Source organism: Hippopotamus amphibius, chromosome 1, assembly GCF_030028045.1.
Source record: "Hippopotamus amphibius kiboko isolate mHipAmp2 chromosome 1, mHipAmp2.hap2, whole genome shotgun sequence".
Lineage (NCBI taxonomy): Eukaryota > Metazoa > Chordata > Mammalia > Artiodactyla > Hippopotamidae > Hippopotamus > Hippopotamus amphibius.
The window spans coordinates 37,117,857-37,144,929 of NC_080186.1; the positions used below are offsets into that span (position 1 = coordinate 37,117,857).

Consider the following 27,073-nt stretch of genomic DNA (forward strand, 5'->3'; position numbering starts at 1 on the left):
AACAGACGCCACCGCAGTGAGAAGCCTGAGGACCACAACTGAAGAGTAGTCCCCGCTCGCCGCAACTAGAGAAAGTCCATGCGCACCAATGAAGACCCAACACAGCCAATAAATAAATAAATAAATAAATTAATTAATTAAAATTAAAATTAAAAAAGGAACATTAGGAAATTAAAAGCAAAATTCTCCAAAATTTTTAAGCTAAAACATTAAATTGCTAAGAAATTCTATGCTTGTAGGGGGAAAATTCGGACTCTTCCCCCAACTAAGGCTGATTCCCTTTGCCCTGAGGTTGGGGCATCAATGGGAGCCCAGTGCCTGGCACCTAGTGAAGGCAGCTATTGTGATCTCCACGGTCCGGGGAAGGGAGGCTCAGTGCCCAAGGGTATGTGGCCCAGCCAGAGGCCATGGGAAAGTCAGTGCCCAAGAGTGAAGCCCAGCCAGAGGCCATGGGTAGGAACAGTCCTGTGTGCCGGGCGTACTCACGGCTCCACAGGCTGAGCCGTGAGCGGAGAGTGGCAGACGCGGAGTCACTGGTTCCGCCCCCTCTCTCGCGCCCGCGCCCGCGCTCCGCCCCGCCCCGCCCCGCCCCGCCCTGCCCTCGCACCGGCTCCACGCTGTTCTCCAGAGCTGCAACTCAGACTCGGTGGTCTCCAGGCAGCTCCAGTTTGGGGTGGCTCGGCAGGGAGAACCGCAAGCCCCCAAGCGATCCGTCTGTGGCTTCTCCCGTAAAAAGATCCAGGAACGCGCTCTGCCGGCAAAATTGGACTGCACCGGCTTCCGACGACAAGCCAGGGACTGAGAGTCTCGGAGTCTCGCACGACAAGTGAGCGCCCCCAGGGGAAGGACGGGCCAGGGTCGCCACCCGGACCTCCATGGCCGCGCCCGCCCGCCGCCTGTGCCATGTGGCCTTCCATGTGCCCGCGGGACTGCCCCTCGCCTGGGATCTGCAGCGCCTCTTCGGCTTCCAGCCCCTGGCCATGCGGGAAGCAGACGGCTGGCGGCAACTGGCTCTGCGCAGTGGCGACGCGGTCTTTTTGGTGAACGAGGGCGCGGGACCTGGGGAGCCGCTGTACGGCTTGGACCCGCATCATGTGGTGCCCAGCGCCACGAACCTGTGCTTCGACGTGGCCGACGCGGGCGCCGCCGCCCGGGCGCTGGAGGCGCAGGGCTGCAGCGTGCCGGTCCCCCCTGTCAGCGTGCGGGATGAGCATGGCGCCGCCACCTACGCGGTGGTCAGCTCGCCGGCCGGCAATCTCAGCCTGACGCTGCTGGAGCGCACTGGCTTCTGCGGGCCCTTCCTGCCGGGCTTTAGACCTGTGCCTTCGGCACCCGGCCCGGGCTGGGTCAGCCACGTGGACCACCTGACCTTGGCCTGCACCCCCAGCAGCTCCCCAAAACTTATGCGCTGGTTCCACGACTGTCTAGGCTTTCGCCACCTGCCACTGAGCCCAGGTGAGGATCCGGAGCTGGGCCTGGAGGTGGCAGCAGAGTCCGGACGCGGGGGTCTGAGGCTCACCGCCCTGCAGGCCCCTGTGGGCAGTGATGTCCCCACCCTTGTGCTGGCAGAGTCCTTGCCGGGGGTCACCAGCGGACAGGACCAGGTGGAGCAATTCCTGGCCCGGAACAGGGGACCTGGACTGCAGCACGTGGGGCTGTACACACCGAATATCATGCAAGCCACGGAGGGGGTGGCAGGGGCCGGGGGTCAGCTCCTGACTCCTCCTGAGGCCTACTACCAGCAGCCAGGCAAGAAGCAGCAGATCCTGGCTGCAGGGCATGAGCCTAGCCTGCTGGCCCGACAGGGGGTCTTGCTAGATGGTGATGGAGGCAAGTTTCTGCTTCAGGTCTTCACCAAGTCCCTCTTTGCAGAGGACACTTTCTTCCTGGAGCTGATTCAGAGGAAGGGGGCCACTGGATTTGGCCAGGGCAACATTCGGGCCCTGTGGCAGTCTGTGCAGGAGCATGCTGCCAGGGTCCAGGAAGGTGGGTGCAGCCGCCTGTCCTAGGGCACTGGGAAGTCCAGCACAGGGCCTGCTGAAACTGGGAGACATCCACAGAAGGCCTGGAGTGAAAGGTTTAGTCTTTAGGGGCCAGGTTTGGCCTCCATCTTCTTGGTAACTGCCAGAAGTTGAACCTGGCAGGACCCACCTCTCACAGGGGTCCAAAAAGGTGGGATTTTTTTTTTTTTGACCTGAGATGTTTCTCATATTGTCTATATCTAATAAATATACAAAATGTAAAGAATAAAGGAGTTACACAATTAGGAAATAGAACATAACCAATATTTTTGAATGCTCCTTGTGTCCTCTGACCCCACATCTCCATCACACCCCCAATGTTATGATTAAAAACCCTTTGCTTTTCTGTGTTGTTTCACTGCATATGTAATGTATCCCTAAATAAATGATTTATTATTTGAGGTAGGAGTCTAAGACAAAACAAATCCTCCTTTGTGCTTCCTCTCTCCCTAGGGAGCAGCCACTGCAGGTGGGAGGGGCTGAGTCTGGGCTAAGCCCAACCACCTGTTCTAGGATGATAACACAACTCCAATCAGAGCTGACCAGAGACCTGGACTGAGAGTGCTGGATGTCAGCCACTGGCAGGGGCTCCCTGCAGCTGCCTTCTCTTCTGGGGTTGGGAGAGAACAGATCACTCAGGACAGAACACCCCCCTCCTCCATCTGCCCAGGGCTGGCTAGGAGCTCAGCAGTGGAAATCAGGACCAAGCAGGACTTTACCACTTTCTGGGTGCCTCAGAGGTGAGGAGTGACGGGGCTAAGGAGAGGGTGGAAAGTCTCCAGAATGACTACAAAAATAAGCACTTTATTAAACAGGATTCCCAGGGGGTGGGGGCTTCCAGAGACATCACTGGGTTGCACCGCTGAGGCCAGGTGCATCAGCAGGGATGTGGGGCCGAAAGAAACTATCCAGGACTTGCTGGCCTGGGCTGGGCTTTTTCCGTCTAGACAGGGTGGACATCTGGGATCTTTTGGAACCCTGTGCAGAAGCCGAAGGAAGGAAGTACTGAGGCAGGCAGCAGAGAATCTTCTTCCATCCCTCCACTGATCTAGCTCAGATTCTAGCCTTAATATTACAAAGCTTCCATTCTGTTTCCAGTATCTAATTCTTCAACTCTAAAAGGTAGCTTGAGGTAGCCTTCCTAAGATGCAAAGATGACTCCTCTCTCCACCTAAAATGCTTCAGTGGCCTGGTGTTCACAGCCCTGACTGGCCTGGGTAGGCCCTGCTAACCTCTCCAGCTAAACCAAACGCTCACAGCTCCTTGAGCAGTACAGACTGTATTGTACCCCACCTTTGCTCATACTACTCTTGAGCCTGGAAGGAACATCTTTACTGCTGATACCGCTTCTAAACCTAGAGAAAATGATGCATTTCTAGGACCCAGATTACCAGCCGCTTCTTCCAGGCAGCCATTCCTGCTTCTTGCCTTCCAGATAAAAATGACAGCTCCCCACTTCATATCCCACAAAACTTAGTGCAAACATTTCAAACACCTGTGACACTACTGTCTCCATCATTTGCTCTACCCTGTCTACCCTGTAAGGTCTCCAGGTCAAGAACTATTCCTCTCGCCCCAGTGAAGTCTGTCGTGGAGACTGTTCACCCAAATGTGTCATTTAACTCAACTGAAACCTGTGGATTTGGCCCTGGGGAGAGATGGCTGGGTGAGGGCCAAGAGACTCACCTTGCAGGTCCCTGGCTGTTGGCCCTCGTACATGCGGAACACCTAGACAAGAAGAGAGGAGGAAAGTGTAGGCCTGGCATCTTCCGCCAAAGAGCCAGACCCCTATGTTCTGCCCTCAACTTCATGCCCCAGCACTTTTGTTTAAAATATGCTTTTTTGTTTCTTTACATAGTAATAGGTTTACTTAGAACATGTAGAAAACATAAAGAAGTACAATGAAGACAACAAAGGTAGTGCCTTTTTCATGGCGGTGGAGACAGCGGCGGTGTGAAACTCCTCCCGGGTCAGCCAGCGAGCGCCAGGTGGTACGATGGTCACTGGGGTCTGCTCTTCCAGGGCCAGACCATATACTTGATATGTCACCTTGATGTGAGAGAAGGTGTGGACCACCTGGGGGGAGTGCCAAGAGGCTGAAATAGACCTGTGGATGTGGCCACAGAAGCCATCATTCCTGGCCCTTCCTCTGCTCACCCACCTGCCCCAGGTGCTGAAGGCGGGTGGCTGGGAGGGGCCCAACCCAACTCTGCAGCTCCTGCAGCAGGGCCTTGCACTGGTGCTGCCCTGAGGGCTCTGCGGTCACAGATGGGAACTCCCACAGTCCTGCCAGCAGACCTGAGAGGGAGGACAGCCAGGTATTGGCTAGGCCTTAGCTGCTGGTGCCGCCAGTTCTTCCTTGTTGCTCATGCCACCTTCCTGCACTCCCAGGATCCAGGTACCTGAGTTGGGCCTCTGCACCAGCAGAATTCGGGGACCCCCAATGGCCCTGGGCTGCTCCAGAACACAGATGGCAGAGCACTCCTCCCTGGGGGGCCTACGACTGGCCTTTCTGGGAAAGTTGGCCACTCCCAGGGTCTGGTCCCAGGGCTCTGTGGGAGGTGCACACAGCTGGCACTGTCCAGTGTTGGGAGCTGCGAACAGAGATCCAAGAGCCCCACTCAGGCCAGGTGGGCTTCGCTGCCAAGCCCACAGAGCAGGCCTTGGCCCAGCTCTATCGAATCTTACTCAGATTGTAGGATGAAATGGGATGAGGCTGCCACAAGCATGTCCTCAACAGTGCAGGGAAGGGCTGGGGCTGGCACTCACCACACTCCTCCACGTCACGACTGCCTGGCGGGCTCCATGAGACTGAGAGCTGCTCTCGCTCCACCTGAGAGGCAGAGACAGGGCAGGATGTCAGGGGCAGGGGTCACCCCTTAGGACCCCTGACTGCCCCTTCTGCAGGTGGCTCACCCTCAGGTGAGCCCGGCACAGGCTCTGCACAGGGCACTGGCTGCAGAGTGGGCGCTGCGGGGTACACACTGTGGCCCCCAGCTCCATGGCTGCTTGGTTAAAGTCCCCTGGCCGGGCTGGGTCCACCAGCTGCTGGGCGAGGCTCCTGTAAGAAGGGAACATTGCTGTGAGCCAAAGACCCTTTGGTGACACCTTTCCCAATCTCCCTCATCACCCCAATATCCTACCAGAGCTGCTGGGAGACAAGGGTGCTGCTGGGATCAGCACCAATGGCTCGGACACGGCATAGCACCCGTACTACGTTCCCATCCACCACACCGGTTGCCTGGCACAGAGGAGTGCAGGAGTCAGCCTGGTCTGGGAGGAAGGAAGGTGGGCACGCACAATGTGAGGGTGGGCTATGGGCTCACCTGGCCAAAGGCAATGGAAGCAATGGCTCCGGCTGTGTACCGCCCCACACCAGGCAGGAGCCGCTGCAGGGTCTCTGCTGTGCGTGGCATGTGGCCTCCTAGCTCCTCTACCACCTGATAGGGATGGGAAGGCTCAAGGTTATAAGACACCCGAGGCCCTGGGGCTCCCACGCCCCCCCCCCACCCCCTTACCTTCTGGGCTCCTTCCAGTAGCCACCGGCCTCGAGAGTAATAACCCAGGCCAGCCCAGAGCTGGTTTACCTCCTATGGGTGGGGTCAGAGGTCAGAGCAATCAGAGGTTGGTCCTCAGAAGTCCCCATTCCCCCTACCCTACGGTGGCTCTCACCTCCAGGGAAGCACTGGCCAGGTCCTGCAGCGTTGGCCACTTCTATAGCCCCAAGGCAGACAAAACAGATGAGGCCAAAGGTGAAGGAGGCAGAGGAAGCCTTCGTTATCCCCGCCCCAAAAGAGTCCTCTGGGGTCTGGACCCTGACCCTCCCCTTTGTTCCCTGAAGTCACCTGCATCCATCGGTTATAATAGCTGATCACCGTGGCAACCTGGGTCTGCTGCAGCATGACCTCTGAGACCCACACTGGGGAAGAGGGGTTGGCATGAGGACACTGCTGACCGTCCCTACTCCTAGCCCACAGCCCCTAGAACCCAGACCTGAGGGCGTTCAGGCAAAGCAGCCCTGCTCTCAGGAGATGCACTCACCGGCATATGCCCGCCTGTCCAGGTCCACCTCACCCTCCGCCTGCCAACGCAATCCCAGATGGGCGGTTAGTGTGGAGGGGACTGGGCACCAGCCTCTCCCACCCCAAGGTCCCCGTCCCTCGCCTGCCTACCCGCCTTCTCCAGGGTAGGTCTCGCTTTTCTCGGCCATACCAGCTCAGCAGGCTCTCTCGGAAGACTGTGACCTCAGCTGTGTCTCTGAATAGATGGTACGGGGAGACAGAGGCCTGCAATACCACCTCCTCCTGCCGCCTGGCGAGGCCTGCTGGGGCCTCAGAAAACTCAGGGATTGTCCCTGCACAGGCTGTGCACCAGTGCAACCTGGGGCACTGTGGCCTAATTTCAGTCTGCTCCACTTAAATCTTCCCCCACCCCCAACCTCTTGCTTGAGCTTGGGACCTAGAGTTTCTAGCCCTGTGGAGCCTTAGCCAAGTTTCTGGCCCTCATTTTCCCAGGGTGGTACCCCTGGCTCCTCTGTCTCTGGGTCATAATGAAAATCCAGGTTTCAGCCAAGCTTAATATATACCTGTGCAGGGCCTTCCCATTTACAAACACTTTCAGGCTGATAAACTCATTTGATCCCATGAAAGTCAAGTGAGGAAGGAAACGAACAGACGACTGCTCCATGTCACTGGTAAGAAAGCAGCCATTCAGGGCAATTATCCCAAAGCCACACAGCAAAGTCAGAATAAGATCCTTAACTGGTCCCTTCATGCCTTGATACATACCATGCTCCCTTCCCAGCCTGAATCTGCCCCCTTTCATGGCCAGTTAAACCAGCCCCTGAGTCTCTGACTAGGACCGAGCTCCTCACCATCAGGTGCAGAGGACTTGGCCTGTCTGCTGCTGAGGGCACGTTTCTCCCTTCCCTCCTGGCTGGATGCCTGCTTCCTGCAACGACTTCGACTTCCCACAGCTGCTCGTGGCTTCTTCATGATTGACTAGAACAGAAAGGCCCAGGCAAAGTAGTCAGTCATCATGAGGCTGAATCTTAGGTCCCCACAAGGGGGGAAGCTACCTCCCTTCCCACACCATTCATATAAAGTGTCTAGCCTTTCTGCAAGCACTCCCCAGATGCTCATGAATTTGCTCTTGGCTGGCTGTGGCACTGAGGTATGACCAGTAGGGCTGAGCTTCTGTAAGTGGCCTCAGAGGGACCGGCATTAGTATGGTCTTGGAGACATAAACAAGATAAGAGGGCAAGGCTGGGCCGAGTCAAGGACCAAAGCCTCCTGTACGGGAGCACAGGTGTAAGTAGGTTTATCTGCTTAGAGAGGTAGCACATTTACACTGAAACAGCCTTTAGTAATCACCTACTCCAAACCTTCATTCTACAGAAAGGAGACACCTCTGTGATAATGATTAAAAAAATACAATGCAAAAGGAAAAGAAAAAAAAAAAGGAGAAACCAAGGATCAGAGAGGGGAAATATTTGCCTGAGAGCAGATGGCACGTTGCGGGGCGGGAGGGACAGAGATGAGCTGTTTTTATTCCTAATCTTCTCCTGATTTAGTAGATCATAGCTGCCTATCCCTTAGTAATGAGAAAACACATCTGGTTGATCTTCACTGTTCCCTTACTCTTCTGGCTGCCTTTAATCTAAAAGTACCCAACAGTGAGTGAGTGTTATATGTGCCAGACCCTATGCTAAGTGCTTTACCAGATTTCTCACTCCAGACAACTCCATGAGGTATGTGCTAGGATTACCTCCATTTTAGTTATAAGGAAACTGAGGCTTATGATCAAGCAGCTTTTCGATTCAAACTCCGAAGGTCTGCCTGCAGAGCTTGCACCCGGCTATACTGCAGTCCCTGCTGAGCCTCTGGTTCAAACTCTGTCCTCAACCTTTTAAATTCATGCCTCATTTTCATCAAAAGAGATTTCCTCCTTCAAAGAAAAAAAAAAGAATGTACAAATGTACCTCCATCTGCACCTTCCTTCTCCTTTATCCCATTATATGGAGGAATGTTCCCTCCTCCTCCTCCAATCCCTTCCACAAGACCCCACCCCCTCTGCTTCCTAGCCAAACTTCCTTCAGCAAACTCGCTGACTTCCATAATTCATTCTACAATCCGTTCTCTAAAGACTAAAGCAATCTTTTAAGACTTGATCATGTCACTTTCTTACTTAAAACCTTTAATAGCTTCCCATTAACTCATTACAGAAATATTTATGGAGTGCCTACTATGTGCCAAGCAGTTTTAGGTACTTTGAATACTTCAGTATATAAAACATCAAAGGTTCCTGCCCTCATGGAGCTTATATTCTTTTTTTTTTCTTTCAATTTTATTATTTGAAGTCTATAGATGATTTATTTAATTTTATTTTTTGGCCTCACCGTGTGGCATGTAGCATCTTAGTTCCCCGACTGGGGATCGAACCCATGCCCCCTGCACTGGGAGCATGGAGACTTAACCACTGGACCACCAGAGAAGTTCCGGAGCTTATATTCTAATGGACAATAAATAAGGCACACAATCAGTAAGTTATATCGGATGTTAGGTGATAAATACTAGCATAAAGAGGAAAAGTACAGCAGTGAAGGGGATAAGGAGTGGGTGGGGGTGATGGAATGCTGCAATTTTTAAAAATGCGGTCAGGACTTCCCTGGTGATCCAGTGGTTAAGACTCCCCCTTCCAATGCAGGGGGTGCGTGTTCAGGGAGCTAAGATCCCACATGCCTCCAGGCCAAAAAACCAAAACATAAAACAGAAGCAATATTGTGACAAATTCAATAAAAGACTTAAAAAATGGTCCACATCAAAAAAAAAAATCTTTAAAAAAAGTAAAGAACGTGGTCAGTGGGGAAAGCAGGGGAGGGTTGGGGGGAATGTACTGGGAGATTGGGATTGCCATATATACATTACTAATAAGAAAAAAAATACCAAATTGTACACTCTAAATATATGCAGTTTATTGTCTGTTAAAAAAAAAAGATAACAAAATACATGCTATATTTCTTGATAAAAAAATTTAAAAATTAAAAAAATTAAAAAAAAAAAAAAGAACATGGTCGAGGTGAGCCTTTTTAAAGTGATATTTGACCAATAACTTAAAGCAGTTGAAGGAGTTAGCCATATGATGGATACCTGTGGGAAAAGCATCCTAAGAAGCTAGTGCAAAGGCCCTAAGGAGGGTGCCTGGTGTATCTGTAGAATAATGAGGAAGCCAGTGTGGTTAGAATGAACTAAGGAAGGGGTGAGTAGTAGATGAAGTCAGAGAGGTAAAGAACTTGGAGAGTATAGGACTACAAGGTACCCTGTAGGCCGCTGGAGGACTTTGGCTTCACACCCATTGCTCTCAGAAGTCAATCCTTAATATAAGCTTTGTAGGCTCCAATCAGCCCCACTTCCTCATCCCCCTAGCTCACTATGCAACAGCCATGTTTGCCTGAAATAGTTCCTTCAATTCCCCAAGTGTCTGTCCACCCTGAGGCCTCACTCAATCCGTTTTCTCTGCTTGGACAGCTCTTCTGTTTTACCTAACATTTTCTCATTCTTCAGGTCTTGACTTAAATGTCCAAATTAGATCCCCCCTAGTCTTATTCTCTTTTGTACTTCTCCATTGTTGTTCTTATGCCAATTGTAACTTCATATTTATTTGTGATTCTTTGATTAGTGTCTGCTTCCCCCACTTAGCTGTAGAACTTCATGAAAGCAAGGACTGGGTGTCTTTTGTTGACCGCTGTGTCCCCAGAGACAAACACCGTGTCAGGCAAACTGTACACAATAAATACTTGTTAAATTAATTTGGGATTGTTGCAATGCTAATAGAAATTACTGTCCCTGTTTCCGTTTGAAAGCAAGGAAAACAGCAAACAGGCTAAAGAAGGATGACCTGGCCTGAAAGAATTAGTCACTCACTGTTTTACTTTAACTGTCACTGATCTGTAGAGGCTAGATTTGCACTTGGCTGAACTCACTCCCCGTTACTATGTAAATTACCCTCTATCACCCCTACCTCTGTGTAAATTACATCCTGTCTCTCACTCCCCAGCCCTGTCACTTCCTGGGACTCTATACAGCTATTGTAGAAAATCATTCCTATAGTTTGTTTTGCATTCCAGAAAGAAGGTCCCCAGCCGACACACCAGAGACGAACAATCAACAAAATGCCAGACCCCAGTTACCGGGTGGCCTGACGCCAGCGACGACTGCTTTGAAATAATGCAAAGGAAAAAGATTGCAAGACCTCCACCAACGTGATCCTTATCACATACCCCCACGTATAAAATCTTCCCCAACTCCAAAGGAAGCGGGGGGGGGCAGTTCTTGAGGCGCTAGCCTGCTGTGTCTTCCCTTTGCCTGCCAAAGAAAAATGAAGCCATCTCTCTCTTCCTCCAAAATCTGTCTCCGTATTTCTATCAGGCCTACGTGCATAGAGCTGCCCTTATTACGGCAACAGGATGAGGGGACAGTAAAAGGAGGCCTCCTTTTCCCCAGAATGGGAAAAATCCAAACAACCCAGAATAATGAAAAGACCCAGTAGAAAGGTTGAAGATGAACTGGAAACAGCAAATAAAGAGATAAAGGGTCCTTGGTGTGAAGCAGAGCCCTTGGGAAAGAGCTGGTCTACGGTACGGACAACTCTCGCGGTAGCAGGAATCGTGTCCAAAACCCCAGAAGGTCAACTATATCTCCTAACTGCTTACAGTCTGTCCTTGCCAGAGCCTTAATTCAAATCCTTATTATCACGCGCACGGATTGTTTCAAAACTGTCCCTGCCAGCCGGTCGTTCTCACCCTCGGCCGCCTCATCTCCTGTCCCCCTCCCCGCTTCTTTCACGTCCCGGAACGCGGTGAGCTCTCCATCCTCCCCGGCAGCTTGCCCCTTCCCAAATATCCTTCTTTCCCCCACACTCCCTTGTCTCTGCATAACTCCTACGCGTGCTTTAAGCTTAGCTCAGGCAGCGCCACACCCTCTGGGGACCCCGGCCCCCACCCCGGGGCCGAGTTGACGACGACCGCGTACAGCGAAGGCGCACTTGGCGCGGGGCTGCAGGCGAGGGAAGGATTACCTCGCGCGCGATCTCCCGCGCCCAGCTCCCGGACGGACTCCAGGGGGCGTGGCTCCGGCCAATCCAGGCGGTGAGCCGAACCACGCCAGCCAATACACTCCCAGCGCGCGCCAGGCCCGCTCCTCCGCGCCAGAACCAGGAGGTCTGAAGGAGAACGCGACCCTCCGGGACTTCGGCGGCGAGGCCCCGCCCCATCCCCGAGTGAAGAAGCCGAGCCAGGAGACAGAGCGGAAGTCTCGCGTACCCAGAGACCGTACAGGCGAGGGACCCGCGGTGTCATGGCCGCCGACAGCGACGATGGCGCAGCCTCAGCTCCAGCCGTCTCTGACGGTGAGTGGCTTCCCGCGGGCCGCTTTAAGAGCCTGTGCGCCCCGGCGGAGGGTAGGGCCTCGGGCTCGTGGTTCTCAGAAAGCGACCTCAAGTTTCAGAGGACTAGCGCCTTCCTTCTGAACCAACCATGAGGAGACTACGGGTCCCGGTGTGCACCGCGGTTCCGCCTACAAAAGCCTGGAGTGTTGGGCGCAGGGCAGGCGGGGGCATGTCGGGAGGTGTAGTCTGGAGTTCATGGCTTTGTTAAGTGGGGGAGGTTGGGAGTTGTGGTCCACAGGAAGTGGGACGGATTGGGGCGTTATATATCAGGCTGCGGGGCATACTGGCTACTGCTGCTTGTGGCCATGAGACACCATGGAAACGGTGGTATAGAGACTTGTGGAATATTAAAGGGGTTGAAGTCTTGAAGCCTTGCAGAATATTTTCTGCAGGATGTGAAAAAAGGAACTTCATAGATCATCTAGCCCAGCCTTCCTCTTTTACAGGTTTTGATGCTGAGGGGGAGGAAATTTTCCCAGAGTCTCACATAAGCCACTGGAAGACCCAGGCTTTCTCTCCCCAAATTCAGGGCACTGTTCAGTCCAAGGCGGGTGTATAGAGCATATGTGATACGCTTGAGGGGAAAGCTGCCATTTATTGCCTTGAGGGAAACTCCCCTTGCCCCTGCCCCCAGCCATGGCATCACTTGGTATCTGCTCCTTTAGACCCTTTGAGCATTAACATCCATCACCCTCTGTATCCCTAGGTGGTGTCAGCCAAAGCACAAAATCTGGAGAGGAGCTCGTAGTCCAGGTTCCCGTGGTGGATGTGCAAAGTGACAACTTCAAGGAGATGTGGCCATCCCTCCTGCTGGCCATAAAGACGGCTAGCTTTGTGGCTGTGGACACGGTGAGAGTTGGGGAACTGGGAGAGCAGGTGGTTGTGAAAGGGCTGGTACTGTGGACCTAACACTACTCTCCCTTTACTGCCCCATAGGAACTGAGTGGGCTTGGGGACAGGAAGAGTTTGCTGAACCAGTAAGTATAAGCCCTGATCTCTTTAGTCCTAGCGTTGGCAGGAGGGGCAGGCCTCAACCGTGGAGTGGAGGTCACAGTCCTGGGTGGTTTGGGCCTTTTATGAAGCTGACTCCCAACCACAGCCACCCCCAAACCCAACCCCAAGGTGCATCGAGGAACGTTACAAGGCTGTGTGTCATGCTGCCAGGACCCGATCTATCCTCTCCCTGGGCCTTGCCTGCTTCAAGCAGCAGCCAGACAAGGTATGAACTGACCTTTCCCGCATCCCAGGTCTGTGGCTGGGGGGAGGAGGGTTGAGACCCTGGGGAAAATCAGCTATGAGGTTTTTTTCTCCGAAGGCTGGATGTAGCAGAATCTCTTCCTCTCCCAGGGTGAACACTCATACCTGGCCCAGGTGTTCAATCTGACCCTGCTGTGCATGGAAGAGTATGTCATAGAACCAAAGTCTGTGCAGTTCCTGGTACAGCATGGCTTCAACTTCAACCGGCAGTATGCCCAGGGTATCCCCTACCACAAGGGCAATGACAAGGTACTCCTCCAGCCTAGAGACTGCACCTTCTGAGATTTCATTTCTCACTACTCTAGGCTGGGTACATGGGGAGGATCTGCTTCTTAGGGAATATGGGGAATCACTAGTGACAGAGCTGGGGAAACAAGACTGATAACGCTGGTGATAGCACTGAATTAGGTGAAAGCAAGGCAGAGCTTTCTAGGTGAGGGAGCCTGGGATAAATGTCCTGCAAAAGAGGCTCCTTAGGGGACTCTGTCCTTCCTAATGACTCCTTTCTTTCCATCCAGGGTGATGAGAGCCAGAGTCAGTCAGTGAGGACACTGTTCCTAGAGCTAATCCGGGCCCGTCGGCCCCTGGTACTACACAATGGTCTTATAGACTTGGTGTTCCTGTACCAGAACTTCTATGCACACCTGCCCGAGAGCTTGGGAACCTTTACTGCTGACCTGTGTGAAATGTTCCCAGCTGGCATTTATGACACCAAATATGCAGCTGAGTTTCATGCCCGCTTCGTGGCCTCCTACCTAGAATATGCCTTCCGGAAATGGTGAGTGACTGATCGAGGGAATGGGGTGGGGCCTGGTATAAGCCTGACTATTTCATCCACTTAAGATATTTAGTGAGCACCTACCATGTGCCAGGCACTGTTTTAGGTGCTGAGGGTTCAGCAGTGAACAAAACAGATAAAAACCCCTACTCTCATGGAGCTTATATGCTAGTGGACTGATACCCTCTTGCAATGTTGCAGTGAGCGGGAAAATGGGAAGCAGCGGGCAGCTGGCAGCCCACATGTTACCCTGGAGTTCTGCAGCTATCCTTCTAGCATGAGGGCCCATATCGACTACCGCTGCTGCATGCCCCCTGCAACCTACCGTACTCATTCCACCAGCATCTGTGACAACTTCTCGGTGAGAGCACTTGCCCGTTTCCTGGGGGAGGGACTTTGATGCCTGGAACCCCTCTCTAAGCGTTTTTCCTACCTCTAGGCCTATGGCTGGTGCCCCCTGGGACCACAGTGTCCTCGGTCCCATGATATTGACCTTATCATTGACACTGATGAAGCAGTGGTGGAGGATAAGAGGCGACGGCGGCGACGAAGGGAAAAACGGCGGAGGGCTTTGTTGGGCCTCCCTGGGAAACAGACTTCTGGGGAAGCTGAGGATGGCCCTGCCACCAAGCAGGTCTGTAGGGATGGCCTCAAGCCTGAGGAAATTGAGCAGGAGGTGGCTGAGGATGAGACTGGAAACCAGCCTTGCTCTGAGCAAGGTCACAAAAATGACTTGGAGATGGAGCATAAAACAGCAAGGCCTGAAACAGCTGACATGACCACCACAGAAGCACCAGGAAATCAAGTCAATCCTAACCCAATGCCTGGGGATGGACTGCATCGGGCTGGTTTTGATGCTTTTATGACAGGTTATGTGATGGCCTGTGTGGGAGTGAGCCAAGGACCCCAGCGCTGTAGCTCTGAACCATGGCTATCTGAATGCCACAACAAGGTATACCTGAGTGGCAAAGCAGTTCCCCTCACAGTGGCTAAGAGCCAGTTCTCCCGTTCTTCCAAAGCCCACAACCAGAAGATGAAGCTGGCTTGGGGCAGCAGCTGACCCAACTTCTACCCAGCACTCAGGGCCCAGGAAGAGAAGCTGAGGATGCAACAGAGGGGTCTGCATCCTTCTAGCCTGTGAGTGTCCTACTCAACTACTAGGGGATGGGGATGGGGTCCTGGCAGAGATACTGCTGCGTCGCTTCTGGACCTTTGCCTTTAACCCAGAGGCTAAGGAACAAGGGTACAAGTAAGAAGGCTGACCGTGAGCACCTGTAACACCGACTTTATTCATTTTTAAATCTCAAAGTGTCCTGGGAAAGTTTTACAAAAAAAAAAAAAATCAACAGAAACAAGATATGAAAATATTTGACCAGCTTCATCTTTGGTTATTTCTTATTGCGGCTCTATAAGCACAGACTGTTCCCATAGCTCCAGCTGTAGCAGAAAGGGAAGAAATCAGTCTATGTATAAACCATTTAACCAGTTGGGTGTATCACGTATTGACAAATACATAGAGCAGGCCCTAGGGCCTACAAAACCAGCCCCACTCCCAACCACAAGGTTGAAAGTTTTATAGGGCAGAACATTAAGACTCCTTCATAAATATGAAAATAGATTAATCAACTGGAAAAGATCTTTGAATAGGTTAGCCAAGAGCCATGACCACCACTCTGCCTTGCCCTCCCCTTGCATAGAAATGTAGTGACGTGGTCAGACTGTGCAGTAAGTGCAAACAGCAATTATTCAAGTGTCTTAGACATTCTGGCAAGAAGCACCCCAGTCTTCAGGTCTGAGAATTAGCCATGCCCTTTATGGTCTCCTGGTCAGCTCCAGGTTCCACCCAATAGCTTACATGCCCCAGGAAAGGGCAAGAGACAGACCTGGGGTAGGAGAAGGACCTGGGGGAATAGCTGCCTGCCAGCTCACACTAGAACTAGGAGTCCTCTGGTCCTTTCTGGGTGGGGGCCAGAGTTCCTTGCTGGATTTCAGAGGCTTGGTATCAGCTGCTGGCCCTAATTAGGAAAGCCTCTCACTGCTGCCTCACCTCATACACAGCCATCGGACACTGGGAGCCCCAAAGTTGAGCCTGGCTTGGCTTAGCCTGCATGCTCTGTGGGCCTCAGGGAGGAGTCAAAGCTGTGCACCAAGGGGGCCCTGTGGCTTCAGCTGAAGGTCTGTCCCCAAGGTGAGGTGGGGATTCACCCCCCTCACCCATCCTGCTCTCCCTGGGTTTTCAGGCCTATGCCTGAGACAGAAAAGACTGGAGCCAAGTCTTTTAGCCTTTCTTCTTCTACCTCCATCTCCTCAGGGGCACCTGCAAGGCATGGGCTGGCCCCCTGAGACCTGGGCCCAAAACCGTTTTCTTCCTGGGGACCGGAGCAGTCCATGGCCTCATGGGCTGGAGCAGCTGGTAGGGCAGATGCTCGGAATGGTGGGATCTCCCTTACTCTGTACTTGTGACTACTGAGGCGTGGTGGGGGCCCATCAGATAGTGATTCTTCTTGACCCACAAACGGACAAGCCTCTTGATGCAAGATCTCTGGTGAACTAGGCAAAGAACGCCACCGGCGAGCAGGTGGGGCCAGGGGCTCCTGCCAGTCAGCCATGGGCGTAGTTCCAGGCCCTGGTGCATCCAGGTCAAATACCAGGGAGATGACAGACTTGCTGGGCAGGTCAAAGAACTTGATCTTGCCACCTTTGAGGTCTTGGCGAGCACTGAAAGGGTTGATTTTGGGGGCTCGGGCAGCACCACCTCCTTGTGGCTGGTAGTAGGGGTCCAAGACATTCACTGTACGTGGGGGCTTACTGGAGAAGATGTCTGACTGGCTTCGAGACAGCCAGATAGTACGTCTTGGGCGTGGGGACTTAGGAGGGATCTTGTCATCCAGTAAGCTCAGTCGCTTCACCCCAGGTCCTTTTTCCAAGAGTCCTGAAGGATAGCGAGTCAAGTCAGAGTTACTCTCACTAATCATAACAAATAGAAGCAGCACTTTATACCACAAAGCGTTCTCTCTCAGAAAAGCAAAGTAGGTACTGTTGTCCGCATTTCACCAATGAGAAAACAGACTCAGAAGGGAGGCAATATACCTGCGCGTAGTTCCAGGACTTTTTCCATCATCCCCTGCTCCTTTGCCTTTTCTGGACATGGGATCCTGTAATCACAGCCCTAAAGGGGAATCCCTGTCCCTGCCACCATCCTAATATCCTCCCTTGGGTCAAGTTGGACACTCTGGTCTAATCTCTTACCCTTGGCTGTGGACTGCAGCTTCTTGTCCCTCTCCAGCTCTTCCTCCTGTAGGCGGCTCAGAATTTCCTCCAAGGTCTTCCCAATCTCCTCAAAAGATGGGCGCAGTTTGGGGTCCATCTGTAGTCATCCACACCAGCCATTAGCCCTGCCCTCCTACCTTCCATCCCAAGGATGGCATTTGAGTTTGTTTCTGGCATCTTTTAAGATTCAGATGTGCATCTAAGAGGTCTTTTTTGATAGTCCCAGACCTTAAGAGTGAGTCCCAGAATTAAGGTCAGGGAAGATGCTATTGTCTAAAACCCTGCCCTATCTCAGCAGCCTTTCTGTATATGTCTTATCCCCTTGTTTGGCAGAGAACTCTCCAAAAGGGTATGTTCACATTGGTTGGTTCTATTCTTTGTTGAGTTCTGCAGCTAACGTGTTTTTGGAAGCTACCTTGACAAGGCCCAGCTACCCCCTTAGTCATAACAGGTAGGTCCAGCCCCAGAGCTATATAAAATGAAGGCTAATAAGAGCCTTTCTCATGGGCTTTGGACCAGCTGGACCCACAGTCCAACTAAAACCTATCCAGAGCTCCATCAATATCCAAGGCAAGGGGTGGGTAGGACTACACTACAAGCTGAGGACAGGAAAATACAAAGCAGTTTTCCTTTTCTTGGTCCAAGGCTCTGGACCAGAGTCTGGCAGGCCTAGAGGAGGGAACGTGGGCACTGTCACTCATCAGTGACAGTGAAAAAGAGGTCCCTTGTGAAGCTAATTAGCAGCCTCTCCCTACCGTCCTAACCAGGTGAACAGGGTTCAGCCAGCCCCAACCAAAGCCAGGGGGAAAAAGATACTCACATTACAACAGTTGAAGGTGAGCTGCAGAAAGTCTGGAGGACAGTCTCCCACCATGTGCTGGAAAGCATCATAGTCCAGCCCAAAATTCTGTGGATGGGTATGGTGGGGAAGGAGCAGGGCACGCGGGCAGACAGATCATTAATCCCTCCACCCATCCCGGTCTGCTCAGGAGAGGCTGGGAACTGCTCCAGAGAAGTAGCCACAGACTAAGTTCCAGCAACTCCACCCCATGCAGAAAACAATTCCATGGCCTCAAAAGCAGCCCCATCCCAGTGGCACTGGTCCCCATCCTGGAGCTCACCTCTGTTCGGGGAAGACAGTCTGGATCAGCCTGGACGCGGGCAATGATCTCACAGAGGATGATACCATAAGAGAACACGTCCGCCTGGTGGGTAGTGAGATCTCAGTTTCCCTCTCAATGGGGTGAGAGGTGGGGTTTCTGCCCCTCATGTCCACTAGTCCAGGCCTGGGCCCTATTGTCCATATTTCATTCAATTCATTCACTGGGCAGCTGACAGGTACCAGCCCTGTTTTGGCCAGGAAGTATGTGGCTCCTCACCCCATACGTGAAGGGTGGTCCAGGACACTTTCTGCTAAGAATGGATTCTACAGAGTACCAGGCCTCAGGGTCCCCAGACTGACCTTTTCATTGTAGGGCTCATCTCGGAGAACCTCAGGTGCCATCCAGAAGGGCGAGCCCACCACAGCCAGCTTCTCACTCCCCATGCTGTGGGGTGAGATTATATGGAAAATGAGCTTGCCACTGGTGGGTGCAATGGGATATCTGACCATTGGGAATTCCTCTCCCCCAGGGATGGGCACACACTAGAAGTGACTGAATTTAGGGAGCTGAGGTTGGGCTGTGACCACATCCTGGCCTATGAGGAGGAAGCTGGAGTCTTCCCTTTGCCTCCGTCCCTTCTGTGACCCCAGCCCCCATTAGGGCTACCCACCTGACATCAGGGATCTTCTCAGCCAGGCCAAAGTCAGCTACCACTGCAGAGTAACCATTCTCATCCCTCTTTATCAGGCAGTTCTGCGGTTACCAAAGAAGAAGACAATGTGGTTCAGAAGTGGGGACCAGCCAGCCATAGAGTTTACCACCACTTCTCCCCGCCACAGGGCACTTCATCCTCTGCTCCTGGTGAAACCACACTCTTGGGCTGACCCCAGCGGTCAGCCTTGGGGGCTCTGAAAGCTGTGTGAGATGAGTTAGGCCTGGATCTTAGGTGGCTGCCCTAGGATTCATATCATGCTCCAAACACAAATATTTACCTTTGCTTTCTATGTGCTAGGCATGGTGCTAAGTGTCAGAGATATCTCAGTGAACAGAAACTTCTGTCCTCTTGGAGCTTACAATCTAGTGGAGGAAGAAAGGCTATCAGGCCCCTGGCCTCCCTTCATCCTTCCCTCACAACGCAGAGACCCAAAGGCCAGGCCTGATCTTGCCAAGTAACAAGCACAGGACAAGCGCCCAAGCCTATACCAACTTCCACTGCCCACAAGAGCACAACCAAACTCTTCTCTGGCATTAAAATTCCATGATCTGGCTTTAACTTTAACCAACCAGCTACAACCTCGCCTGCGCCCCTGCTGCCTCTGTGTACCCATCTTCATCCAGACTTGTTACAGACAGGCTTAATTTGAGAAGCCTGAACAGGCCCCCTTCAAACCTTTGCTTATACTGTTCCCTTCCATTTGGAATAGTTCTTCCAATTCTTTTCACCTCAGAAAATTTTGTGTGTTTTAAGACAAGCTTACCTTTCCAGCCCTGACCTCTCCAACTCTCAACTTATCTCTCTCTCATCTCAACTCCTTTAACTCCTCCTCTGTGCCACTCCCTCTTACAGCCTAGCAGAGAGGCCATCAGCTCCTCAGGAGCAAGTTCAGGTTTGGGCCTTCCTTCCTCACAGTATGCAATTCATGAGACAGGCTCAAGACAAGCTCATAGAACAAATGCTGCTGTCTCCAGAGAAAGGATGAACCCAAACAACTTGAAAATAAACACAAAGCAGCAACGAACTCTCCCCAAATAGCTATGTTCAAAATGGCCCTAGACGACGCTGGCTCAGGAGGCACCTCACTCTGCCCAACTTCCTCCAGGGGCACCAGTGAGCAGGGATCCTTGGCTCACGGGGACATTTCTGGGGCCAGCAAGGCCCTATATCACCCAAACCAGCCCTCCCTCTTCCTCACCTTGGCATCCAGTTGCCAAGGCATTGCCAAGTTAGCTGCTTACTCCACATCAGCTACAAATTAGTCCCTTACTCTGGCTTTGATGTGATCACACTATTCTCTCATTCCCTGAGCTGGAAGAAGCCTGTGATTTCATTATATCCTCTCCTACCCTTGCTTTCTGGTAGACATAACTATCTCTGGCTTCTAAGCAGGACTGTCCTTGTGCTTGTCCTGGCTTTGGCCCTCCCATCAGTCGGCTGGCTCAGCAACACGCCACCCCCAACCCATCTCCCTGACTTTACTGTCTGTGAGAACATGGGCTCTAGGCCATCTTGTCTATTAGACAGCCAAAGCCTGGGCTATTAGGCACTGGCCTGTGAGGCAGTGGCAGCTTGAATCTGTCATTTGTTTTTCTCCCCTCCTCCTCTTCTTTCACCAACAACTCAGGCTCCTGTCTCCAAGGCTGAGTCTAAAGTCCCATTTACTATTTGCTTTATAGCCCTCAGAAACAACCGTTAAATTCAGCTTAGAAGCAGCAAGTAAGGAACACAACATGGCCACAGTACACTGCCCATGTGAAAGCTGTTCAGTTTCTGCCCTGTCCTCACATTCACGGAGACCTCTTGTTCACTCACTGCAAACCACCCATCCAGGAGGAAGTGACTTCACAGCAGCTTCCCTGAGCAGCTGAGAAATGGCTAAGGCAGGGATGATCAGGGCCCCAAACATGGGGCAAGCCTGCCTAGTGCAGTCTGCCTCTGGTCTGGAGTGTGACCTCTCTTAAAGCTTTTCCACAGCTAACAGCTGGGCATTGGAGCCAAAGACAAAGGTGGAATACTGAAAACCAAAAGAGCCAACTTTAGGAGTCTCTATCTGAAGTAATAAGGAAAATGGGGAGGAAGCCTGACCAGGATTAGCTCCTATAGGGTTTTTCATTAAACTCCTGAGCCTACCCTTAGTGAAGTCTGGCTGGGAACACTTGTTGTTTTTATTTCCTTATCTCCCATTCTTTCCTCACTGGCTTCTGCTGAAAGTGTTCTCACTGAGGATCCCCATGGGTTCCATGGCATTAAACTCAATAGACAAAATTAGTCCTTCTATTACTTGATCTTCCTGCGGTTGACATTGCTGATTATTTCCTAACATTTTTACGTATGATTCAGGAATCATATTAGTACTGGGGGTGCAGAGACTAAGCCGTTGTGGTCCTGAAGCTAACAGACTAGCTATTAGAGGCTACTTACAAGCTACTATTGTTCCTTTTGGTTCTTCTCTCCTAGCTTCTATGATACTATGGATTTCCTTCTCTACCTTTGGCTACTCTGCACACTCCAATGCAGGCCCTACCCCACGAGCATGATGGTCTCAGGGTTCTATCTTGGGCCTACAGCTTGTGCTCTTTTGTGGAGGCTATTCCACTTTTCTAATTACCACCTCTCTGCTGATGGCTCCCAAATGTATATCCTCAGCACTGACCTTTATCCTTGAGCTTCAGCTTTGCACACCTAGTGTATTTCTGGACATCTCCTCCTGGATTATTCACACTGAACTCCATACATGCAAACCTGAACTCATCTTTTCCCCCAAGACTAAAACTCTATCTGTATTTTCACGTCAACTGGCATTGCCATTTTCCACCCAGTTTGCTAAGCCAGAAACTTGGGATTCATCCCAGATTTTTAAGTAATTTTAGCTTATAAATGTTTTTCAAATCAATGGCTCCCTCTTCATCCCCACTACTGTTGCCTTAGTTCACGTCCTCCCTTTAGTACTACTGCAATAGTTCAACGGGTCCCTGTGGCTTCGGCCAGGCTGGATCTCCATAATCCACCTTCCTCATTTCTACCAGCATGATCTTTGTAAAATGCAAATCTGTGTCACTCCCCTACTTAAAAGCCGGGAATGACATATTTTATGATTCCATTTATATGAAATGTGCAGAATAAGCAAATCCATAGAAACTGAAAAAAGATTCGTGGTTGCCAAAGACTAAAGGGAGAGAACAGGACACAGGGTTTTCCTTTTGGAGTGATGAAAAGTTTTGAAATTCGATAGTGGTGATGATTGATTATACTAAAACCCACTGAAATGTATACTTTGAAAGGGTGAATTTTATTTTATGTAAGGAATATCTCAAAAAAAGCTGTTACTTAAAAAAAGCTAATAATGGTTCTTCATTTCCTATCTTCATTTCCTATCTATAAGATAAAATCCAAGTTAGATAGTATTTGATCAGACACCTCTGTTTTCAATTCTTATCCCCACCACTCCAGCTTCACAGTCCGCACATCATACTGTTTATGCCTCTATGCCTTTGTTTGTGCAATTCCCTTTGTCTGGTCTGGTCTAGAATATCACTCCCACCACACACACAATACTTACTAAGTAGAATTCAATTTTCAAGATTCAGCTCAGGCATCACCTTCTCCAAGAAGCCTTCTCTGTACCCTCAGTTTGAGTTAAATATCCTTTTTCAAAGCACCCTCTCCCTAACCTTAGCATATCATATTGAAAGTGTCTGCTTCTACGGTCCCTTCCTATAGCTATAGACTGTAAGCTATAGATTATGAGTTTTAGCAAAGCAGGGATGTCTTAAGAGGGAAGTGGCCTAGAGAACATTTCCTAGCCCCTTGGGCAAGGGAAAGATAGTCTACTTCCGTCTGTGTGCTACCTTACAAATTATAAAACATTTTTCATAAACATAATGCAAGTGATTCAAACAACACTGTCAGGTGGGCAGATCTGAGATTTTTACATTTAAGATGAGAAAAGTGTAGCTTACAACTATAAGTGGTAAAGATGCAGGTCTCCTAATTTTAAAGGATCCCTCTGTTGGGGAAGTTAGTAATATAGTCTTGTTCAGGCCTCAGAGACAGAAACAGGCCTGTGACCGACCTGTGTCCTTGCCTGGACTGCGCGCTTGCTTACACACCTAACAATTGCTGCTACCAAGTCAAATGGCGCTTTATGATAAGAAAGGGAGTGGGTCTTAGAATTTCTTGAGCCCTGAGGACCTGGCGAGGCCCCTGGGCTCTGCAGAATCTTGTGACTCACATGATGAAACCAACAACATTGTTAAAGTAAATCCAAAGCTGCATTTTTACACCAACCTGATGATATCAGTTTGCGGCCTGGAATTATAAGCAGGAGCCCCCAGAACTCCAATTTGAAGTCTCACCAGTGGAGTGGATGCACCGCCTGGGACTCTTCCCAACTGGAACTCCATGCTGCTACTCTAGGGACTTTCCAGTGCTGCTTGGATCTAGATGTAGGTGTTTCCCTAATTTGGTGGTGTATGATCCTCTGTCTTTACTATTCTTTCTCAGCCAGTTATTCCCTTAATTAGTATACTGTGATCTTTGTTAATTTAGGTTATTTTGCCAGCGAATCCTACGAACCTTGAAACCGAAAGTAAGGCTTTCGGCAAAACACCCTCCTAATGATTCTGGCCTCTCCAGAGGAACTTGCTGAAAAGCTTTCCACTAGAGACAGCAAGGCCATGGCAGGAACAGTGTAGTCTTAAGATAGCAGCAAGGGCCAGGGCCCATGGAGAAGGCAGCACTGTTCGCACAGGCAATACAATAAGACCACTTCATTTGGGATGCTAGCCCCTACCTCCAACATTGGTTAATCCAAGGGCACCTAGTGTAATGCCTGCATTCCTCACCCAACCTGGACATGGCCCCAGTACAGGCTATTTGACTACAGAGTACAAAATATGAAGCTCAGACCACTGTGGGGTTCTGAAGAGCCAGACTAACTTTCAGGCTGTGTGGGATACAAAGTCCATTAAATAGAGGATGTAGAATGCTTTATTCAAAAGTATGCCTGAAGTAAGCAGCAGACAAAAGAAAGCCCCCATCAGACTTCCCTGAGGCTAGAGGTGACCTTTTCAGGTTCAAAGAGGAGCGCAGGCACTGCTGCTGCCTGGCTCCTGTTCCTCTTTGTCCTGACTCCTATTATAATACATCACACCATACCAGAGAGACTTACATGTTTGTCTCTTCAAGGGCAGGGAATGATCCTTCATCTCTGTATCTCTAACCTAGCACAGACACACAGAAAGAACTCAGCAAAAGTTTGTTATATGGAAGTTTGAATGGATGACTGAAGCTTCTTTCAAAAGCAGGTGAAAAGGCATACACTAATCCTACATTTGACTCTTCATAATGGGGACTGAGCTGACAAGAGACTCAAAAGGTGGCCATTAATGCATTTCTGGAAGCCAACACAAACCCTTCAGAACTGGGCCAGAGTAGACACCTGAGAGCAGACCCTGAGGGCTCCTAGAACAGCTGCACAGTCAGTTTTGGCATTGAATACATCCACCTGAGTGGAGAAATGCCAAGTCCACCTGTGAGTGTTAGTTCTAAGCTAAAGCTATTTCTTTTTTTTTTTTTCTTTTCTTTTTTTTTCATTGGAGTATAGTTGTTTTACAATGTTGTGTTAGTTTCTACTGTACAGCGAAATGGAGTTCCCTGTGCTCTACAGCAGGTTCTCATTAGTTATCTATTTTATACATATTAGTGTATATATGTCAATCCCAATCTTCCAGTTCATCCCACCCTCCCCTTTCCCCCCTTGATGTCCATACAAAGCTACTTCTATAACAACTAAAAATGCCTTTCCATGTGCCAACACCCCTCTTCCCTTACCCCCAACAAATTCACTCCATAAACCCAGTCAGAAAGAAAGTACTGATTCTACATCTCAAGAAAGATTTAAAGTTTCTTTTCACAGCACAGGGAGATCAGAGGCTGAATTGCCCCCCTAAATGCCCCAGAGACGGCTATAGTCCAACTCTCAGAAGATTATCTGGTCTGCTATAATGTGTCCTGTCCCTTCCCCTCCATCCCACCATGTGATCCCATATCTTTTCCATAGTTCTTGGGAAATAATCTGCTCACATATCTGTCTCTCAAACTTGACTAAGAGCCCAAGGATGGTGCAGATTGGGTTCCAGTAATTTCTATGTCCTCTAATAGCATAGTATAAATGGTTCCCAAAGGCTGTTGATGGTTCTCATTATAAAAAATGATTACAGGGTGCCCTAACACCCACTCTCTACATCCCTCCAGCATTCAATTTTGTTTCTAACTCATGCTCTCTTCAGTCTCTGAGAACTGGAATTTTCTTTTCCTAGTTGTGTGGTATAGCCTAAGACCACAGGTGGACAGGCTTTTCACTCTGGTGCAGTGGTAAAAAAGTATACCCCAAGCCAACCAACCAACCAACAAACAAACAAAAACCCAAACAAAACAAAACAAAAACCCCACCAAATTCCAAAACAAACTAACAAAAACCCAACAACCAAGAAGAGAGGTACAATTCATAGTTCTCATTCCTAGGGGAAACCAAAAAAGATCAGTGGTGCTTGCCTGATCCTGGGCAGTAATAAAAGAAACTGCTCTCTTAGAGGCCTCTGAGAGCCAAGGCCACGTACAATTGTACCAGCCTCTCCTAGCCTGTGTGTGGAAGCTGAGTTTCTTGATGCAGCTCAAGAACTGAATGTTTTTAACCCCATGCTACCTCCCGCATCCTTCTAAGTAAATTATCAGCATCACCACTGCACAAACCTGTATCAGACTGTTTCTTAGAAGTAATTACAAAAATAGACTGAATAGCTATATCTGACCGACTTTTCACTCTTGAAAACAGTATTGCAGTAACCACTGATGTGTGAATCCTACAAAGGCAGTACAATTCTCAGCAGGCACTCTGATTGGAAACTAGAAATTGCTGCTACCGTAGGCTCAGGATCATTTGGAAAAAGGCATGTGCTTCTCTACTCACCTGGAACAGGATCCCACTAGTTTATTTCTTTATATATTTATTTATTGGCTGCATTGGGTCTTCGTTGCTGCACAAAGGCTTTCTCTAGTTGTGGCAAGCAGAGGCTACTCTTCATTGTGGTGTGTGGGCTCCACAGCATGTGGGATCTTTCTGGAGCAGGGATCAAACCCGTGTCCCCTGCATTGGCAGGCAGATTCTTCACCACTGTGCCACCTAGGAAGTCCTGCTCCTACTACTTTAAATCTCTCCTGTTAGCTCTGGTCTGAGAAGCCCAGACTGATATGAGGTCAACAGACTGGGGACCCTAAGGTCCCAAGAGCACTAAAGTCATTTAAAGAGGTGGGACAAAACTGGGTCTGGGACTCAAAATCTCAGTTCTCAAGCAGATTTTTGGCCCCTGTGCCATCAAGCACATTTTCTGAAAGGGGGCCAGGAAGCCCCTACTCTGACAGGCCCTATGCTGAGTGCTAGGAATAAAAAGTAGCACTTAAGAATAAGAGCAACACTTAAGAAACTCATGTGTTGGTGGGAGACACAGACACAATAGAACCATCAAATAATAGGATGTGTACACACCAAAATATAAGTAAACCTTTTATTGTCTTTAAAGAAATCAAACTTAGACCCAAGGTTGATAATGAGGAGATAATTTAGAAATTTCAAAGCCTAACTCTGTTCCTTTACCTTTATTTCTCCCTTGGGCTTCTCATTCTTATGGTCACTGTCACTACCACAGAGGTCTCCTGGGTGGGGCTGCTCTGGCCGAGGTGTGGACATACCACCCTCTCCTTAATCTCTGCAACACTATGAAGCTGAAACGTTTGGACAAAACTTTACCAAAAGCTCAGAGATGATAAAAGGGCAATGAACACATTCTCTCGAATTGGAGTCTGACATAAAATTCACTTGTCTTTCTTCGGCTTGAGATTCCCTACAGTGTGCTTCCCAGCCTGTCTCCAGTTTGCAAAGTCATCTGTTCTCACCACCACTTAAAAGTTCAGACCCAGGAAAGCACAGCCCGTGATACCAGAGAGTTCTTTCTCCTAAATTCCTAGTTTCTCATCTCAAGCCAACTGACATGGGAATACCTGCTCCCTGTTAGGAAAACCAAAGGATAGTGGTCTTATTACCCTGTAGGTCCAAAAAGGTGAGTCATTTTTACAATACATTGACTGTGACAATGCCAGACAGAATCACACTTGGACATTAACCCAATGGAACAAAGTGTTTTGGGGACACAGAAGAGAATATGATGAGTTCTAAGGAACTCATTGGTAATGGAGGACTTTGCTCCAGAAAACCTAGCTACCCTAGCCTAGTGATCTTTCTTTCCTCTGAAAACCTATACTCTATAAACACTCAATTATAAAATGCTATGAACTATTCTTCAATTATTTCCCAACAAGACCACCTCTGGTCAGAAATTATCTTTTTCGAATATTCCTTAATCCATGGTGCCAGGCAGACACTCAGGTATCTGTGTGACTGATAGATAACTGGTCATGACTTCCC

The 27,073-nt window shown here is 50.1% G+C and overlaps 4 protein-coding genes across 14 annotated transcripts in view; 2 read left to right on the top strand and 2 right to left on the bottom strand.

The window, feature by feature from the left end:
• Nucleotides 1–631: 631 nt before the first annotated feature.
• HPDL (4-hydroxyphenylpyruvate dioxygenase like) lies at nucleotides 632–2,295 on the top strand. Its single transcript, XM_057749526.1, has one exon. The coding sequence runs from the start codon at nucleotides 876–878 to the stop codon at nucleotides 2,007–2,009; it is 1,134 nt and encodes a 377-aa protein (XP_057605509.1). The 5' UTR covers nucleotides 632–875; the 3' UTR covers nucleotides 2,010–2,295.
• A 495-nt stretch (nucleotides 2,296–2,790) lies between these two features.
• MUTYH (mutY DNA glycosylase) lies at nucleotides 2,791–11,560 on the bottom strand. 7 transcript variants are annotated; one of them, XM_057709048.1, is made up of 16 exons: nucleotides 11,341–11,560; nucleotides 6,895–7,021; nucleotides 6,194–6,342; nucleotides 6,063–6,102; nucleotides 5,867–5,940; nucleotides 5,694–5,735; nucleotides 5,540–5,611; nucleotides 5,348–5,461; nucleotides 5,165–5,262; nucleotides 4,938–5,082; nucleotides 4,791–4,854; nucleotides 4,424–4,615; nucleotides 4,183–4,319; nucleotides 3,945–4,097; nucleotides 3,708–3,749; nucleotides 2,791–2,999 (listed from the first exon to the last, which is right to left on the bottom strand). In XM_057709048.1, exons 1-16 carry the CDS (start codon nucleotides 11,374–11,376, stop codon nucleotides 2,868–2,870), a joined length of 1,617 nt encoding a protein of 538 aa, XP_057565031.1. In that variant the 5' UTR covers nucleotides 11,377–11,560; the 3' UTR covers nucleotides 2,791–2,867. The 7 variants fall into 7 exon arrangements, with proteins under 7 accessions (XP_057565031.1, XP_057565071.1, XP_057565022.1 ...); XM_057709088.1 differs by having other exon boundaries at nucleotides 6,194–6,384; XM_057709039.1 differs by lacking the exon at nucleotides 11,341–11,560 and adding an exon at nucleotides 11,097–11,291.
• On the top strand, nucleotides 11,299–14,867 carry TOE1 (target of EGR1, exonuclease). 2 transcript variants are annotated; one of them, XM_057709101.1, is made up of 8 exons: nucleotides 11,299–11,426; nucleotides 12,172–12,314; nucleotides 12,402–12,442; nucleotides 12,588–12,684; nucleotides 12,813–12,971; nucleotides 13,241–13,500; nucleotides 13,702–13,861; nucleotides 13,940–14,867. In XM_057709101.1, the coding sequence occupies exons 1-8, from the start codon at nucleotides 11,375–11,377 to the stop codon at nucleotides 14,558–14,560; spliced, it is 1,533 nt and encodes a 510-aa protein (XP_057565084.1). In that variant the 5' UTR covers nucleotides 11,299–11,374; the 3' UTR covers nucleotides 14,561–14,867. The 2 variants fall into 2 exon arrangements, with proteins under 2 accessions (XP_057565084.1, XP_057565092.1); XM_057709109.1 differs by lacking the exon at nucleotides 12,813–12,971.
• TESK2 (testis associated actin remodelling kinase 2) overlaps nucleotides 14,818–27,073 on the bottom strand; it is a 131,003-nt gene continuing 118,747 nt past the window's right edge. For all 4 annotated transcript variants that reach the window (XM_057709025.1, XM_057709005.1, XM_057709015.1 and 1 more), the window contains 6 exons: nucleotides 18,544–18,626; nucleotides 18,233–18,317; nucleotides 17,892–17,975; nucleotides 17,591–17,677; nucleotides 16,750–16,867; nucleotides 14,818–16,432 (listed from right to left, as the gene is read on the bottom strand). In XM_057709025.1, coding sequence (XP_057565008.1) covers nucleotides 15,711–16,432; nucleotides 16,750–16,867; nucleotides 17,591–17,677; nucleotides 17,892–17,975; nucleotides 18,233–18,317; nucleotides 18,544–18,626 — 1,179 coding nt within the window. In that variant the 3' untranslated portion in view covers nucleotides 14,818–15,710. The remainder of the gene's footprint in view (nucleotides 16,433–16,749; nucleotides 16,868–17,590; nucleotides 17,678–17,891; nucleotides 17,976–18,232; nucleotides 18,318–18,543; nucleotides 18,627–27,073) is intronic.

Coding starts and splice junctions, on each gene's coding strand:
- HPDL (XM_057749526.1), top strand. CDS start 876: ATGGCCGCGCCCGCCCGCCGCCTGTGCCATGTGGCCTTCCATGTGCCC.
- TOE1 (XM_057709101.1), top strand. CDS start 11,375: ATGGCCGCCGACAGCGACGATGGCGCAGCCTCAGCTCCAGCCGTCTCT. Junction 12,972..13,240: donor ACCACAAGGGCAATGACAAG/GTACTCCTCCAG, acceptor CTTTCCATCCAG/GGTGATGAGAGCCAGAGTCA. Junction 13,862..13,939: donor GCATCTGTGACAACTTCTCG/GTGAGAGCACTT, acceptor TCCTACCTCTAG/GCCTATGGCTGGTGCCCCCT.
- MUTYH (XM_057709039.1), bottom strand. CDS start 11,291: ATGGGGCGGGGCCTCGCCGCCGAAGTCCCGGAGGGTCGCGTTCTCCTT. Junction 7,022..11,096: donor CGCGGGAGATCGCGCGCGAG/GTAATCCTTCCC, acceptor TTTCTGTTCTAG/TCAATCATGAAGAAGCCACG. Junction 4,320..4,423: donor GGTGCAGAGGCCCAACTCAG/GTACCTGGATCC, acceptor CCTCCCTCTCAG/GTCTGCTGGCAGGACTGTGG.